The sequence below is a fragment of the Nerophis ophidion genome, linkage group LG04, assembly GCF_033978795.1.
Source record: "Nerophis ophidion isolate RoL-2023_Sa linkage group LG04, RoL_Noph_v1.0, whole genome shotgun sequence".
Taxonomy (NCBI): Eukaryota; Metazoa; Chordata; class Actinopteri; order Syngnathiformes; family Syngnathidae; genus Nerophis; species Nerophis ophidion.
In genome coordinates, this window is record NC_084614.1 from 14,330,966 (window position 1) to 14,348,764 (window position 17,799).

At 39.7% G+C, this 17,799-nt stretch overlaps 1 protein-coding gene across 2 annotated transcripts in view; it reads left to right on the forward strand.

The window, feature by feature from the left end:
• pdcd6ip (programmed cell death 6 interacting protein) overlaps positions 1-17,502 on the forward strand; it is a 49,019-nt gene extending 31,517 nt beyond the window's left edge. For both annotated transcript variants that reach the window (XM_061897149.1, XM_061897150.1), the window contains exons 8-18: positions 1-72; positions 2,544-2,667; positions 2,732-2,909; positions 5,205-5,316; positions 5,383-5,552; positions 5,615-5,863; positions 7,925-8,059; positions 8,125-8,219; positions 12,537-12,654; positions 12,728-12,912; positions 16,919-17,502. The exon at positions 1-72 is cut by the window's left edge and continues 151 nt beyond it. In XM_061897149.1, the coding sequence (XP_061753133.1) occupies positions 1-72; positions 2,544-2,667; positions 2,732-2,909; positions 5,205-5,316; positions 5,383-5,552; positions 5,615-5,863; positions 7,925-8,059; positions 8,125-8,219; positions 12,537-12,654; positions 12,728-12,912; positions 16,919-17,120 (1,640 nt within the window). In that variant the 3' untranslated portion in view covers positions 17,121-17,502. The remainder of the gene's footprint in view (positions 73-2,543; positions 2,668-2,731; positions 2,910-5,204; positions 5,317-5,382; positions 5,553-5,614; positions 5,864-7,924; positions 8,060-8,124; positions 8,220-12,536; positions 12,655-12,727; positions 12,913-16,918) is intronic.
• The last annotated feature ends 297 nt before the right edge of the window (positions 17,503-17,799 follow it).

The window sequence follows — 17,799 nt, forward strand, 5'->3', positions numbered from 1 at the left end:
TGGAGCACATTGGAAAGGCAACGCTGGTCAAAGCCACCGCCATCACGCCGCCGCTCAGCCAGAAATTCTCAGGTACGAGGCACACATTTCTATGGCTATTTTGTAAAAAAAAACTACTGGACTATTTAGCGCACCGGCATATAAGCCGCACTTAGTAAATAATAATAAAGAAAAAAATCGATGTATTCGCTGCTTCACACTATAAGCCATATATATATATTTTGAAATGAGCTATTTACACAGAAATGTTTATTTACATACCAAAATTGTTTATAAACTGTGTCTGTAACACGGCAGTAAAACACTGATCAAACAAAACAGAAGTCATAGACTCACTAGCTGCGGAAGCCAGCTCTCCAATCAGCTAAACAGACTCAATAACTGCATGGTGACGTTTTAGTCAATTTACCAATCAATTCAAAAAGAATGCCATTAAAAGTTAATAATACTAACACAGACACTCGTAAACATGATAGAATATTATCTATGGCTATTGACTCATACGTTACAATAGCACTTAGAAATAGATAGCTGGATGGATGGATAAATAGATAGTACTTTATTCCTTCAGGAGAGTTCCTTCGGGAAAATTAAAATTTGCAGCACAATCCCTTTCAAGATCAGACAAACATTACAGGGAGACAGAACAGGATCGCTGACAGGTCTGCCAACTTCCGGCGCCCCTTACAAAAAAGGTGAGATACAGGTAAACAAGTGGGGCGGAATGGGAGAAAACAAAATAAAAGATTAGAATAAAATATGCATGAAAACACTCCTACAGGCATCACACATGGGATGGTTTTGTAAGTATTGTTTTAGCTATATTGTAAAACTTACAAACATGGCTGGGAGTTATGAATGAGGAGTCAATTTGAGTAGAAACACTACAGACGGCTTAGAAGGCGGAACGGCACTTCTACTTCCAATTGAAAGCTCTGAACTCAACCTGCAGTAAGTGAACTCGTCCAATTGATGGCGGCTTAGCACGAAAAAAAGAACACACTTATTCAATGTATTTGATTGTTTTTTGGGGGGTGGAAATATTTGAGATAGGCTCCAGCGCCCCCCGCAACCTTGAAGGGAATAAGTGGTAGGAAATGGATGGATGGAAATATTTGCATAATAGCTATCAGCGGAGATGAATCCATAAATTAATCCCACAGTTTTATAAGCCACAGGGTGCAAAGCGTAGGGGGAAAAGTAACTGCTTCATCGGGAATTTAACAACGTTTTTTTTCCCCCAGCAAAGTTGTGCTGCAACCTTTCGTCTTACAGCCATTGCAACCGATCAAAAGTTTGAAGAAAGTCATTTTGGGAAAAGATGTGTTTTCACAGACACAAATAAATTTCTCAGATCTTTCTTTCTGCCTTGGAGTGCGAGAAGAGAGAGGAGGAGTTGGGGGGAGGTAGCCTGTTTTTGAGGGCGGATGAGCAAAATAAAGACTGATTGTGTTATTAGCAATAACAGGAATGTTTTGATTAAACATCGAGATAGGCAGTAATACAGCATCAATCACATAATAAATCCATTTGGAGAGTAACCTTTGACTCCCAGTATCACAACAGTTTTTTTCTCGTGCTCTTGGGATGTGCAGGGGTACGAATGTGGGAACCTGAGCAGAGCCATCTCCGCAGGGGGTTGTAAAAATGTCTTGTCTTTGGACACACAACAGGCCAATGCACTAAAGAGAAGCAATACAACATCAACCACATAAGGACTGTTACTTTGACTAAAATTGTTGTTGGACAAGAGATTACTAAAAGATTTGTTTTGCCACAATAGACGATAGCAGTGATATAGTATTCTTGATCAAATGAATAGAAAGTGTATAAAGTGAATCAATCATGGCAATAAATAAAAGGTATTCTTCATATGGAGATCTCATGATGGGTACCGTTTACATTTGTTTCCCGGTACCCGGTACTCAGCAGCATGCGTGTTAATAAATATTGTTTTTGATAATAAATATTAGAGCTGGTTATGGTAACTAGTGTCCAGTTTTGTTTTATTGTCACATTTGAGTATGTAGGTAAGACATTAAGTTGCAATTATAGTTGCAAGTCCAAGGCGTTCTGTGGCAGTAGTCTATAGTTGATGGTGTGTTGCATTAATTGTTGCCCCCTAAATAGTGTTAATACTGTATGTATTGTAATTATTATGCACCAACCGTTTTAAATAGTAACGTGCATCTCAGTTGTAGTTTTCATCATCAAATTTGGAGGTGTTGAAATCGCTGTGTAAAATCACTAATTAGTAGCATTTCAATAGCAAAGCCAATGTATGTTAGCATCAAGCTAGGGCATTTTTGGAAAGGTGGAGCCTTATTATTATTATTATTTTTTTATTTATTTTTTTTTTTTTGTATAATTTTGATAGCGTTGAAAATTGCAACATTACTGAGAGGTCGTTTGGCTGAGTCCGCTCTCAGTGCTGCTGGAGTGATCGCCAAGCGCCAAGGAGCCGAGATGTGACTTCATGCAAATTAGCCCAGCCTCCCAGTGTTTGGGTTTTTTCAAGATGGTGCTCTCTCCCCTTGCCACAGACGTGTTTGAGAAGATGGTTCCAATGGCGGTGCAGCAGTCGGTGGGTGTGTACGGCCAGCGGAAGGCGGAGACCGTCAACAGACTGGTGGGAACCATGCGGGAGGCCACCAACCTCTGCAACGGGTAACAAGTCCAATGCTCCTGTACCTGATTTAGTCGGTCGGCTTCATCCTCGCTCTTCCACCAGCGTCTTGGCGTCCCTCAACCTGCCAGCAGCTCTGGAGGATCTTTCAGGAGACTCCATCCCACAATCCATTGCTGAGAAGGCCCGGTCCGTCGTGCAGCAGGGTGGCCTGCAGAGCATCGAGCAGCTGATCAAAGATTTGCCTGAGTTGCTGACCCGCAACAGAGAGATTCTGGATGAGGTGAGCTTCCAATGTAACACACATGGCGACAGCTTGCTTGTTGTCACGTGATGCCATTTAGCGGCGAATATTTGGAACACCCAAATATGGAAAATCTCCTCACAATCCCTAATGGCTGCAATCCCGGATCAGGATCGTCATTAAACTTCTAAGCCTCTAGTCTTTGGGCCAAGGACTGTGCGTCCGCTCACGTCAGCCAGGCCGTTATTCCAACATCGTGCTGATGAACACGCAAACAGACGGCGGGAAGGACATAAAATGCGTCCCGCTTCCAAGTTTGTTGGCAAACTGGGAAAAAGTCCAAACTTAAAAAGAAAGCAGCGGCCATTGAAGCAAAAACACAAAGAAGCTTCTCTGTCATCGAGAGAACAGAAAAGGACGTCGTTGCCGGGCAGACTTTGTGTGGCTTTCCACTGCAAAACTGCCAGTCGTGCTGGTTTTGAAGTTTCTGCGCAAAATTTGTCAGTAAAAGGAAAGGAAGTGCTGGACTTCAGTGCCGGAAAAAAAAAAATAATAATTATATATATATATACATATATATATATACACATACATACATTTACACACACGTTTTATTGTACGTGTGCATTTAAGCAATATATTTTATATATTTTTCTTATCCTTCTCATCCCGGTGGGGTGGTGTCTGAGTCATCCTCAAGCTCGGGTCAACTGCGCAGTATTTTGGCTTTTCCTAGGACTGTGCTCTTCTGGGCTGAGGCTGTATATATTGTTCCTATGATCTGTTCGAGCCACTCTCCGATTTTTGGGGGTTCCTGCTCCGAGCGCCCCCACTACCACAGGGACCACGCTAGTCTTGACCTTCCACATCCGTTCCAGCTGCTCTTTAACCCTTGGTACTTCTGAAGTTCGTCGTGTTCCTTCTTCCTGATGTTGGCGTCAGCTGGAATTGCCACATCTATCAACACCACCCTTTTCTGCTCTTTGTCCACCACCACAGTGTGCGTGCGTGCATATACAGTATGAGTGTGTGTGTATATATATATATATATATATTTATATGTAGCATGCACATTTCTATGTATCATGTATGTATATATACATAATACATATATATATTTCAATCAATGTTTATTTATATAGCCCTAAATCACAAATGTCTCAAAGGACTGTACAAACCATTACGACTACGACATCCTCGGAAGAACCCACAAAATATATATTCATAATACAATGTATGTATTATGTATATATGTCCATATGTATGATGTTTATATATGAGTATATATGCATGTATGTATTGTGTGTGTGTGTGAGTGTGTATATATATATATATATATATATATATATAAACATATATATAAAAAAACATATATATATAATGTGTGTGTGTGTAGTAGTATATATATGTGCGTGTATGTATTTATTTATGTATGTATGTATATATATGTTTCTATATATAAAAACATTTAAACCGGAAGTTTTAAGTATATTCTTGTAGTTTTTCAACACAGGAAGTGATCACGCTAACAGCTAATCATGTAACATTATCAGCTATCGAGTTTGGTTGCGCCTACTTTTCATCTGGTGGTTGATACTTTCCTTTGCTTGGAGTGAAAAGAGAAAGTCAAAATGGAGAAATTGTGGATTAGAGGGAAAAGTCACTTCGACAGTATGGCACTTTTTGGGGTTTTTTCAAACCGACTGTCGTCCTCTGCCTTTTTTTCCTTCCTTGTCCGTTCCCTGTTGGGGTATACTGAAAAGACAGGTAAGAACTCAAGTGCAGGACTGTATAAATACAAATAATTACAACATGTGCTTCTTTAAAATAATAGCAAGTTGGTCCAATAATATAAAAATAATTACTTCATAACAAATTCCTTTATGTACTCAAAGAAGAGTAACAGACCAAATGAAATGTTACCCAGCTGTAACTTCTTGTCACTAACGCTACAGGAAATAGTACTTCTCATGTTTCTGTTCACTATGTTACACTTTATTAAGCATTTCTTACTTATTCCTTATTTTTGAACCATCATTTTAAGAACTTATTGTTAAATGTTCAATGTGATTTAACTATTTTGTTTACATTGTTTGTGTTCCATGCTTGTGTTGACATTTCCTTTCTGCCTTGAGAGCTGAGGTGTATAACCAGAGGAAGGTAACATTTCAAACAAAATTACATTTCATTTTATACATTTATCTCCTGCTTATGCTTTTTAATAGGCGGTAATAACAAATCAATATTTATTGATATCGCCTGATAAAAGCAGTTTTTCTAGCGGTATTGGCCAGCCCAGTGTTGAAGAGCAAACTGTGTGTGTTTGTCATGAAGGCGCTGAAGATGCTGAACGACGAAGAGACGACGGACAACGAGCTGAGAGCCAAATTCAACCAGCGCTGGAACAGGACCCCCTCTGGAGACCTGTACAAGCCCCTCCGTGCAGGTGAGCTTGGCTCTGCGGGCCCACTTCCTTTGCCTCATTAAGTCTCACCTCCACTTCCTGTCTTAGAGGGCGCTAACTTCCGCGACATCCTGGACAAGGCGGTGCAGGCGGATCAGGTGGTGAAGGACCGCTACAACACCCACTGCGACATGATCGCGCTGCTGTGCAAACCCGAGAACGAACTCAGCGCCGCCCTGCCCTCCGCCAACCCCACCAGGAAGCTGCAAGGCAGCGAGGTGTGTACGGGTCGGAGGCCGCGTCAGTCCGCCTTGTTTGACGCTTGTCGCCCGCGCCGCAGGTCGTCAACGTGCTGCGCTCTCAGCTGACCCAGCTGGAGGAGGTGAAGAAGGAGCGCGAGGCTCTGGAGGTGGAGATCAAGGGCGTGGTCTTTGACATGTCCACCACCTTCCTGACGGCGCTGGCCAAGGACGGCGCCATCAACGAGGAGCAGCTGTCGGTCTCGCAGCTGGACCAGCTCTACGGCGAGCACAAGCAGAGGGTGCAGAACAGCCTCCGCCAGCAGGAGGAGCTGCTGGCACAGATTCAGGTAACCACAAAATGGCCGCTCTTTGGGCTATAGAAAGGCGTCGCACTTTTTCCACGTGTGGGAACGACACCAGAATCGCTGAAAGCTTTATTTATGGCGCACTTTCCATGCACCGGCAAGTTGCAACTCATTAACAAAACAAGGCACTGAGAATTGAGGAAAAAGACACATTTGAGAATAAAAATCTATTTAAGTCATCTAAAAATAATATTAAACATGTTTTAAAACTTAGATGTATGTAAAAATTAAATATACCGTATTTTTCTAACTCGAAGTTGCAGTTCTTTTCATAGTTTGGCCAGGGGTGCGACTTATATTTTATATTTATTTTTTGTCGTTAAAAAACGAGTCCTTTCGATAAGAGAGACTGAAAAAGTAAAAAAAAAAAAAGGGGGGGGTTGCGACTTATACTCTGGAGCGACTTATGTGTGAAATTATTAACACATTACCGTAAAATATCAAATAATATTATTTAGCTCATTCACTTAAGAGACTAGACGTATAAGATTTCATGGGATTTAGCGATTAGGAATGACAGATTGTTTGGTAAAGGTATAGCATGTTCTATATGTTATAGTTATTTGAATGACTCTTAACATAATATGTTAGGTTAACATAGCAGGCACCTTCTCAGTTGGTTATTTATGCCTCATATAACGTACACTTATTCAGCCTGTTGTTCACTATTCTTTATTTATTTTAAATTGCCTTTCAAATGTCTATTCTTGGCGTTGGGTTTTATTTAAAAAAATTCCCCCAAAAATGCGACTTATACTCCAGTGCGACTTATATATGTTTTTTTCCCTCTTTATTATCCATTTTCTGTAGGTGCGACTTATACTCCGAAAAAGGTGGTAAATAAAGGAATAAAAACATAAAATATTGAGAATAATAGTAGTAATGATAGCAATAAATAAAATATAACCGAAGTGAAAAGTTAAAGTACCACTGATTGTCACACACACGTGGTGTGGCGAAATTATTGATAATATTGACATACCTGGGGATTTTTATATAATCGATTCTGAATCGCACAACGTGAGAATCGCGATTCAAATTCGAATAAATTTTTTGATTGGGGAAAAACTCGATTCGAATACGTTGTGCGATTCAGAATCGATTCTCATTTTTGGTTTGTTTAATAGTTAAAACAAATTTACATTATTGCAATCAGTTGATAAAAAATTATCCTTTACAATTATAAAAGCTTTTTTAAAAAAAATCTACTACTCTGCTAGCATGTCAGCAGACTGCGGTAGATCCTGCTGAAATCCTATGTATTGATTGAATACAGAATCCTCTTAAATCGGGAAAAAATAGTTTTTGAATCGCGAATCGTGTTGAATTGAAAAAAAAATCGATATTGAATCCAATCGTGGGACACCCAAAGATTCACAGCCCTAAAAAAAAAAAGATATAGAGATATAGATAAAATATAATTAGAATTTGGGATGTTTTTTTACAGTAAAATCTGGCGACTGAGCAGCTAGTTTTTTTTATGCTGTAATATTTATCAACATTTTTACTATTTTTGAATTAAATGGATAACTTGCTTTAAAATCATAAATCAACCAGATATTTATTTTTATCTAAACAAAAACGTTTGTAATGTTAGTGTGATATTTGTTTCATTATTAGGAAACTTTATTACAGATTTTTTACGACTTTTCAACCTATATTCACCCAAACGTGACTAACAATATATTAATAACATGAACAACATCATTATTACAGATTAACACATCAGTCATGCAGACTTTTGTGTCGGAAAAAACGTTTGTCATGTATGACGATACAATGTTTGTTACATTATTAGGAAACATAAAACTAACATTCATAATTATTGCCAATGCCACATTAAAAGAGGTAGTGGACCAGATTTGGCCTTGAGTTTGACTCGTGTGAATTGCACGATTTGACTTTTTGACGGTCACACGCTTTGAATGCTTTCAGAGTTCTTGAGCGTGTCGCGCAGTCTTGCTCGTAAACATCAGCTCCTAATGTACTTTTAATGGTGCGTGAAAAGAGAGTTGCGGGGTTGAACGTGCGCCCTCCTTGCAGACTTCCCATCAGGAGTTCAGCAGCCTGAAGCAGGCCAACACGGAGGCCAACCAGAGGGAGGAGGTCCTGAAGAAGCTGGCCTCGGCCCACGACAGCTACGTGGAGATCAGCAGCAACCTGCGCGAGGGCACCAAGGTTCCGCTCCATTTCTCCCGCCAGGCCTGCTCAGCTGCTTCATTCCCTGTCTTCTCCCTCCGCAGTTCTACAACGACCTGACTGAGATCCTGCTCAAGTTCCAGAACAAATGCTGTGACATTGTTTTCGCTCGCAAGACCGAGCGGGACGAGCTTCTCAAGTGAGTTGATAGAGTGTTCTAGAACAGGGGCTCTTACCCTCTTTGACCTCGGGGCCCAACTTTTCCACTACAAGGGGGCCTGGAGCCCACTCGTATGTCAGCATTGAATTAGTAATCTTACTCTGATCTACTAAAAAGTGAACTTTTCATGGTTAATGAATAAAAACAACCATACTATCAAAGTCACTTTCTGCTAAAAAGTGAACTTTTCAAGGTTAGTGACTAAAAACAACCAAACAATCAAAGTCACTTCCTGCTAAAAAGTGAACTTTTCAAGGTTAGTGACTAAAAACAACCAAACGACCAAAGTCACTTCCTGGTAAAAAGTGGACTTTTCAAGGTTAGTGACTAAAGAATAAAACTATCAGTCACTTCCTGCTGAAAAGTGAACTTTTCAACGTTAGTGACTAAAAACAACCATACGATCAAAGTCACTTCCTGCTGAAAGGTGAACTTTTCAACGTTAGTGACTAAAAATAACCATACGATCAAAGTCACATCCTGCTAAAAAGTGAACTTTTCAAGGTTAGTGACTAAAAACAATAAAACGATCAAAGTCACTTCCTGCTGAAAAGTGAACTTTTTAACGTTAGTGACTAAAAACAACCATACGATCAAAGTCACTTCCTGCTGAAAAGTGAACTTTTCAACGTTAGTGACTAAAAACAACCATACGATTAAAGTCACTTCCTGCTAAAAAGGGAACTTTTCAAGGTTAGTGACTAAAAACAATAAAACGATCAAAGTCGCTTCCTGCTAAAAAGTGAACTTTTCAAGGTCAGTGACTAAAAACAACCAAACGATCAGAGTCACTTCCTGCTAAAAAGTGAACTTTTCAAGGTCAGTGACTAAAAACAACCAAACGATCAGAGTCACTTCCTGCTAAAAAGTGAAGTTTTCAAGGTTAGCGACTAAAAAGAACAGAATTGATCAAAGTCACTTCCTGCTAAAGAGTGAACTTTTCAAGGTTAGCGACTAAAGAACAAAAACAAGCAAAGTCACTTCCTGCTAAAAAGTTTGTAGTGACTAAAAAGAACCAAACGATTAAAGTCACTTCCTGCTTAAGTGAACTTTTTAGGGTTAATAACTTAAAAAAAAACCCAGTGAAGTCAGTCTCTGCTAAAAACTGAACTTATTTAAAGTTAGCTCCCCCCAAAAAAATCTAAGTCATTTCCTGTAAAAAGTGAACTTTTCAATGTTAGCAACTAAAAAGAACAGAAACCATCAAAGTTACTTCCTGCTAAAAAGTGAACTTTTCAGGGTTAGGGACTAAAGAACAAAAACAATCAGTCACTTGCTGCTAAAAAGTTTGTAGTGACTAAAAAGAACCAAACGATTAAAGTCACTTCCTGCTTAAAAGTGAACTTTTCAAGGTTAACGACTAAAAAAAAACCCATCAAAGTCACTCTGCTAAAAATTTAACTTATTTAAGGTTAGCGACTTCAAAGAATAAAACGATTAGTCACTTTCTGCTAAATAGTGAACTTTTCAAGGTTAGCGACAAAAAAAACCGATCAAAGTCACTTTCTGCTTTTCAAGGTTAGTGACTAAAAATAAAATTAAAGTTACTCCTAAGGTTAGCGACTTAAAAGAACAAAAGGATTAGTCACTTCCTGCTGAAAAAGTGAACTTTTGAAGGTTAGTGACTAAAAAGAACAAAAATGATAAGTCACTTCCTGCTAAAGAGTGAACTTTTTAAGGTTAGTGACTAAAAAGAACAAAACAATTAAAGTTACTTGTTGCTAAAAAGTGAACTTTTTAAGGTTAGCGACAAAAATAAAACCCGTTAGTCACTTCCTGCTAAAAAGTGAACTTTTCAAGTTTAGCGACTAAAAAGAACAAAACGATCAGTCACTTCCTGCTAAAAAAGTGAACTTTTTAAGGTTAGCAACTTAAAAGAACAAAACGATCAAAGTCACTGCCTGCTGAAAAGTGAACTTTTCAACGTTAGTGACTATAAACAACCATATGATCAAAGTCACTTCCTGCTGAAAAGTGAACTTTTCAACGTTAGTGACTAAAAACAACCATACGATCAAAGTCACTTCCTGCTGAAAAGGGAACTTTTCAACGTTAGTGACTAAAAAAAACCATACGATCAAAGTCACTTCCTGCTGAAAAGGGAACGTTTCAACGTTAGTGACTAAAAACAACCATACGACCAAAGTCACTTCCTGCGGAAAAGTGAATGTTTCAACGTTAGTGACTAAAAACAACCATATGATCAAAGTCACTTCCTGCTGAAAAGTGAACTTTTCAACGTTAGTGACTAAAAACAACCATACGATCAAAGTCACTTCCTGCTGAAAAGTGAACTTTTCAACGTTAGTGACTAAAAACAACCATACGATTAAAGTCACTTCCTGCTGAAAAGTGAACGTTTCAACGTTAGTGACTAAAAACAACCATACGATCAAAGTCACTTCCTGCCGAAAAGCGAACTTTTCAAGGTTAGTGACTAAAAACAATCAAACGATCAAAGTCACTTCCTGCTAAAAAGTGAACTGTTCAAGGTCAATGACTAAAAACAACCAAACGATCAGAGTCACTTCCTGCTAAAAAGTGAACTTTTCAAGGTTAGCGACGAAAGAACAAAAACGAGCAAAGTCACTTCCTGCTAAAAAGTTTGTAGTGACTAAAAAGAACCAAACGATTAAAGTCACTTCCTGCCTAAAAGTGAACTTTTTAAGGTTAATAACAAAAAAAAAAAAAAACATTAAAGTCAGTCTCTGCTAAAAACTGAACTTATTTAAGGTTAGCTCCCCCCCAAAAAAATCAGTCATTTCCTGCTAAAAAGTGAACTTTTCAAGGTTAGCAACTAAAAAGAACAGAAACTATCAAAGTCACTTCCTGCTAAAAAGTGAACTTTTCAGGGTTAGGGACTAAAGAACAAAAACAATCAGTCACTTGCTGCTAAAAAGTTTGTAGTGACTAAAAAGAACCAAACGATTAAAGTCACTTCCTGCTTAAAAGTGAACTTTTCAAGGTTAACGACTAAAAAAAAACCCATCAAGGCCTGGGCTTCATCATCCTGGACCGATCTAATGCGCCCAACATCCCTAAAATTCTGCTAAAAATTTAACTTATTTAAGGTTAGCGACTTCAAAGAATAAAACGATTTGTCACTTTCTGCTAAATAGTGAACTTTTCAAGGTTAGCAACTAAAAAGAACAGAAACTATCAAAGTCACTTCCTGCTAAAAAGTGAACTTTTCTGGGTTAGGGACTAAAGAACAAAAACAATCAGTCACTTGCTGCTAAAAAGTTTGTAGTGACTAAAAAGAACCAAACGATTAAAGTCACTTCCTGCTTAAAAGTGAACTTTTCAAGGTTAACGACTAAAAAAAAACCCATCAAGGCCTGGGCTTCATCATCCTGGACCGATCTAATGCGCCCAACATCCCTAAAAATCTGCTAAAAATTTAACTTATTTAAGGTTAGCGACTTCAAAAAATAAAACGATTTGTCACTTTCTGCTAAATAGTGAACTTTTCAAGGTTAGCGACAAAAAAAAACGATCAAAGTCACTTTCTGCTTTTCGAGGTTAGTGACTTAAAATAAAAATTATTAAAGTTACTCCTAAGGTTAGCGACTTAAAAGAACAAAAGGATTAGTCGCTTCCTGATAAAAAAGTGAACTTTTGAAGGTTAGTGACTAAAAAGAACAAAAATGATAAGTCACATCCTGCTAAAGAGTGAACTTTTTAAGGTTAGTGACTAAAAAGAACAAAACAATTAAAGTTACTTGTTGCTAAAAAGTGAACTTTTTAAGGTTAGCGACTAAAATAAAACCCGTCAGTCACTTCCTGCTAAAAAGTGAACTTTTCAAGTTTAGCGACTAAAAAGAACAAAACGATCAGTCACTTCCTGCTAAAAAGTAAACTTTTCAAGGTTAGCGACTAAAGAAAACAAAACTATCAGTCACTTCCTGCTAAAAAGTGAACTTTTCATGGTTAGTGACTTAAAAAACCCCAAAACGATCAGTCACTACCTGCTAAAAAGTGAACTTTTTAAGGTTAGCGATAAAAAAGAACCAAACGATCAGTCACTTCCTGCTAAAATTTTAACTTTTCAAGGTTAGCGACCAAAAACAAAAAACGATCAGTCACCTGAACTTTTCAAGATTTTTCACTTTATTAATCATTTTTGCACTTAAAAATGTCTCCGTGACCTTCTGTTAGGTATTGTCATTACTGCCACAAGTGGTGTAAAAGTGTATTACAACTGAGGACCGCTGCGGCCCACACGGACAACAGCTGAGATATTCTTTGGCGGCCCTATGGTTAAGAAACACTGTTCTATGATGTGTTTTATCGCAGGGAGCTGCAGCAGAGTATCGCCCGAGAGCCCAGCGCCCCCTCCTTCAACGTCCCCGCCTATCAGAGCACCCCCGCCGCCCCACCAGGCGGCCCCACCCCAGCACCTCGGACCGTATTTGTAAGACCCCTCACCTCAGCACCCCCATATGCCCATAGCGCTTCTTCACTGTTCTCCAATCTTATTCTTGCAGACCTTGCCCAATCAGCAGACCCAGGCCATCCCTCAGCCCCCAGCCAGGCCCCCTCCACCCAACTTCCCCACACAGGCCGCCTCTCCCAACCCACCTGCGAGCACTCCCAGCAGCAACCTGCCGCCGGTGGCCCAGCCCTCCCAAGCCCAGGGGCCCCCTTATCCTACCTACCAGGGGTACCCACAGTGAGTTTGATCAGTTTCTTCACATTTCAGATGAAATCCTATTTGGGCGTGTCAAAGTCAACACATGCCATTCATCACCCAAAGTATTACAATAATCATGTATGAATGCAGATGTATTTATTTTGAGGGCTTCTCTACTTTAATCGCGGACTTGTTCTCAGTACCCGGGAATCAATAACCGCTACAGAACGGTACCAAGTTTCAGAACTTTTTATGTGTGTTAGTTAATGTTTGATATAATTCATTTTTTTACCGAAAATACATCCACATTTTTTTACGGAACATACATCCACGTTTATGGATGTATGTTATATTCTATTTATATTCCACCGAGTGAATCCATTTTTGGGGGGGAATTGAGGGGATTATTATGATGCGTTCAAGAGTCTTATGGATTTAGGGAAGAAGCTGTTACAGAACCTGAAGGTTCTGCTACGGAGGCTGAGAAACCTCTTTCTAGAGTCCAGCAGTGAAAACAGTCCTTGGTGGGAGTGGGAGGAGTGTCTGCAGATTTTCTGAGCCCCGGTCAGGCAGCGGCTTTTTGCGATCTCCTGGATAGGAGGAAAAGGATTCCTAATGATTTTGAGTCTTATTGCAGTCTGCACGTATCTCTTATGTGTGATTTGCCATCTACTGGTCACGCTTATCATTTCACCATGTTCCAAATAAAATAGCTTTGAGGTCTGTAAGCACAACCAAAATGATTCTGTACATTTGGCGCACCAGGTTATAAGGCGCACTGTGGAGTTATGAGAAAATGAAAAGATTTTAAGTGTGCCTTATAGTCCGAAAAATACGGTACCCTCGCCCCTGTGCACCCTATGGAGCAGACCTGGGAAAATTAAAGCCCGGGGGCCACATGTGGCCCGTTTAGCTTTTCAATCTGGCCCGCCGGACATTCCCAAATATTTTTTTTTTTAGATGTTTAAAATGGAAAGTGTAGCTGCAATTATGATGTGCACTCATGTTTTCTAATGACCGGAAGTCTTCAACTCTACAAAGTATTTTAATGGCTGGAATCTGCGCTTTTGGATGATATACCAGTTACTATGGTCATCTAATGAACAGAGCTGGGTAGTAACGCGCTACATTTACTCCATTACATCTACTTGAGTAACTTTTGGGATAAATTGTACTTCTAAGAGTAGTTTTAATGCAACATACTTTTACTTTTACTTGAGTATATTTATAGAAAAGAAACTTTACTTTTACTCCGCTCCATTTATCTACATTCAGGTTGCTACTCGCTACTGATTTTTATCGATCTGTTGATACACGCTTTGTTTGTTTTGTCAGACAGACCTTCAAAGTAGGATCTATCACATGCCTGCGTTTCACCAATCAAATGCAGTCACTGGTGACGTTGGACTCCGTTTCACCAATCAAACAGAGCCAGGCAGTCACATGATTAACTGCACACTTTTTTTTATTTTTTTTTTATAAACCTTTATTTATAAATTTCAACATTTACAAACAGTTGAAAATAATAATCTAAGTAAGTACAAAAACAGTACAAAACAGTATACAAACCATACAAAACAGCGGCAGGGGGTTGTAAATTCAAAGTAAGTAAAATAGAATGCAAAAAATATATATATACTATATATATAAAATAAACAAAGTGCAAAACCATAGGCTCACTCAACCTCAGTCAATAACTAAAATTTGGAACACAGCATCATCGTTTTCACAGCTTTTTGGTTGTTAGAGGTAGAGTGTTTTAATGTAGCGTTCCAAATCTTTTTAAAGGCACAAAAAACAGGTCGGGTATTGAGAAACTTACATTTATGAATATAAAACTTAGCCAATAGTATAATGTAGTTGCAAAGGTCAAATTAATTGTCAATTTTTTTTTCAATACAGTGTAAAACCAAATATATATTATTTTATATATTTTATAGTTTTAGTTGCTTAAGAGATATTCCTGGCTGTGAATTTGTTCATTGCTGTTTTTATGTTTTTGTGCATTACTTGTTGCCGTCATCATTAAACGAACAGGTTACTCATCAGTTACTCAGTACTTGAGTAGTTTTTTCACAACATACTTTTTACTTTTACTGAAGTAAATATTTGTGTGACAACTCTTTACTTTTACTTGAGTAATACATCTCTAAAGTAACAGTACTCTTACTTGAGTACAATTTCTGGCTACTCTACCCACCTCTGCTAATGAGTTACTATGATAACCTAATTAGTTACTATGGTCCTCTACGTCACAGCAGCTCAGACGAGCCACCAAGGAGTGTGGGTGGATTTTCACAACAAAGTTCTAAAGCTTATTGTTAAAGGGGAACATTATCACAATTTCAAAAGGGTTAAAAACAATAATCAGTTCCCAGAGGCATGTTGTATTTTTTGAATTTTTTTTCAAAATTTTACCGGTCTCCGAATATCCCTAAAAAAAAGCTTTAAAGTGCTTGATTTTCACTATTTGCGATGCCACTATCCATTTCCCTGTGACGTCATACAGTGCTGCCAATGTAAACAAACAATGGCGAATAGCACAGCAAGATATAGCGACATTGGCTCGAAATTAAGATTCGGATTTCAGCGGCTTAAGCGATTCAACAGATTACGCATGTATTGAAACGGATGGTTGGAGTATGAAAGTATTGAAGAAGAAACTGAAGCTATTGAGCGAATAGCTATTGACGTTATTCATAGCCATAGCATGGCCGAATAGCTGCGTTAGCATCGCCGGTAAAATGTGCGGACCAAACGATCAGGACTTTCGCATCTTGTGACACTGGAGCAACTTAAATCTGTCGATTGGTAAGTGTTTTTTTCGCATTAAATGTGGGTGGAAGGAAACGTAATATAGTTGCAAATGCATCTGCAGGTTATCCATACATCTCTGTGCCATGTCTGCTTTAGCACCGCCGGTAAATAGCATGTTAGCATCGATTAGCGTAGCATGTTAGCATCAATTAGCTGGCAGTCAACATCAACAAAACTCACCTTTGTGATTTCTGTGACTTTATCATTGCAAATGCCTCTTCAGGTTATCGACACATCTCTGTGCCATGTCTGCTTTAGCACCGCCGGTAAATAGCATGTTAGCGTCTATTAGCATAGCATGTTAGCATCGATTAGCTGGCAGTCACGCCGCGAACAAATATGTCTGATTAGCACATAAGTCAACATCAACAAAACTCACCTTTGTGATTTCGTTGACTTTATCATTGCAAATGCATCTGCAGGTTATCCATACATCTCTGTGCCATGTCTGTCATCGCTGGTAAAATGTGGAGACACTTTGGCATCTTCGGGCCAGTGGTGCAACTTGAATCCCTCCCTGTTAGTGTTGTTACACCCTCCGACAACACACCGACGAGGCATGATGTCTCCAAGGTTCCAAAAAATAGTCGAAAAAACGGAAAATAACAGAGCTGAGACCCAATGTTTACAATGGGTTGAAAATGAAAATGGCGGGTGTATTACTTCGGCGACGTCACATTCTGACGTCATCCCCTCCAGAACGATAAACAGAAAGGCGTTTAATTCGCCAAAATTCACCCATTTAGAGTTCGGAAATCGGTTAAAAAAATATATATATGGTCTTTTTTCTGCACCATCAAGGTATATATTGACGCTTACATAGGTCTGGTGATAATGTTCCCCTTTAGTGGTATAGCAGATGAATCAGAATGTAGGTGGGTTTATTTTGTACCCTTTGCGTTCATATTTCACTGTTTGTTGCATTTTTATTGCGTTTCAGTTGATTGTAAAATATGTCGATCGAAAGGAGGTGTGACATTCATATTTTGTGAATATTCAGTGTTTCATCGTTCATAGAAAAAAAAAAATTCCATAGTTTTTTAAGGCGGTCTTTCATAACGTTTTTAGCATTCAATCAGACATTACTGTGAGGTTTTGTTTTGGTGTTTCTAAAAATAGATATACCCGCCCCCAGGCACATTTTTTTCTCTCAATGTGTGCCCTCGAGTAGAAATAATTGCCCGGCCCTACTATGGAGGGAGCTAACATGGACTATGTGTGCTTGCAGGTACTTCCAGGTGCCAATGGGCTACAACCCGTACGCCTACGGCCAGTACAACGTGCCCTACATGCCCTACCAAGGTACCCCAGGCCAGGCGGGCTACCCGGGCGGCCCCCCGGCAGCGCAGGGCTACCCCGGCTATCCCGCGCAAGGCCCTCCTCCTCCGCAGCAGCAGCAGCAGCAGCAACCATACTTCCCTCAGCAATGAGCGCGCTGAAAAAAAACATCCGATCACAGAATACCACCGCCCTGCTCTCTCACTCTTTTAATTTTATACTCCTGGTCGTCTTCTTCTGGGCTCTTTCCACAAACCTTGATTCAAACACTAACATGTTATTTGTCCTATTAGTCGCTTTATGTACGCTCAGGCTGGACCGCTGCACTCCACTCGCATAGGAAACTTGGACGGCCCCCGTCTTTAGCAGATATTTTTGTAATTAAGCCCTAACAAGCCTCGGTAGTGTACAAAAAAAAAAGAATGACCTAAAGGAGGTGGCTGTTCTGCTCTCTTCTCTCCTCTTCGCTGCCTTTGTTCCAACCACAGGCTGTACAATAGATAATATATGTATAAAACTATACCACAGGCTCAACATTGCCTTCTTGTATACTCTAGCCTTTAAATAGACTCCCTTTTTAGACCAGTTGATTTGCCGTTTCTCCTCTGTCCCACTCTCCCTTGTGTGAGTCGGGACCCAGGATGGACCGCTCGTCCAGAGTGGGGACCCAGGATGGACCGCTCGTCCCGAGTCGGCACCCAGGATGGACCGCTCGTCCCGAGTCGGCACCCAGGATGGACCGCTCGTCCCGAGTCGGCACCCAGGATGGACCGCTCGTCCCGAGTCGGGACCCAGGATGGACCGCTCGTCCCGAGTCGGCACCCAGGATGG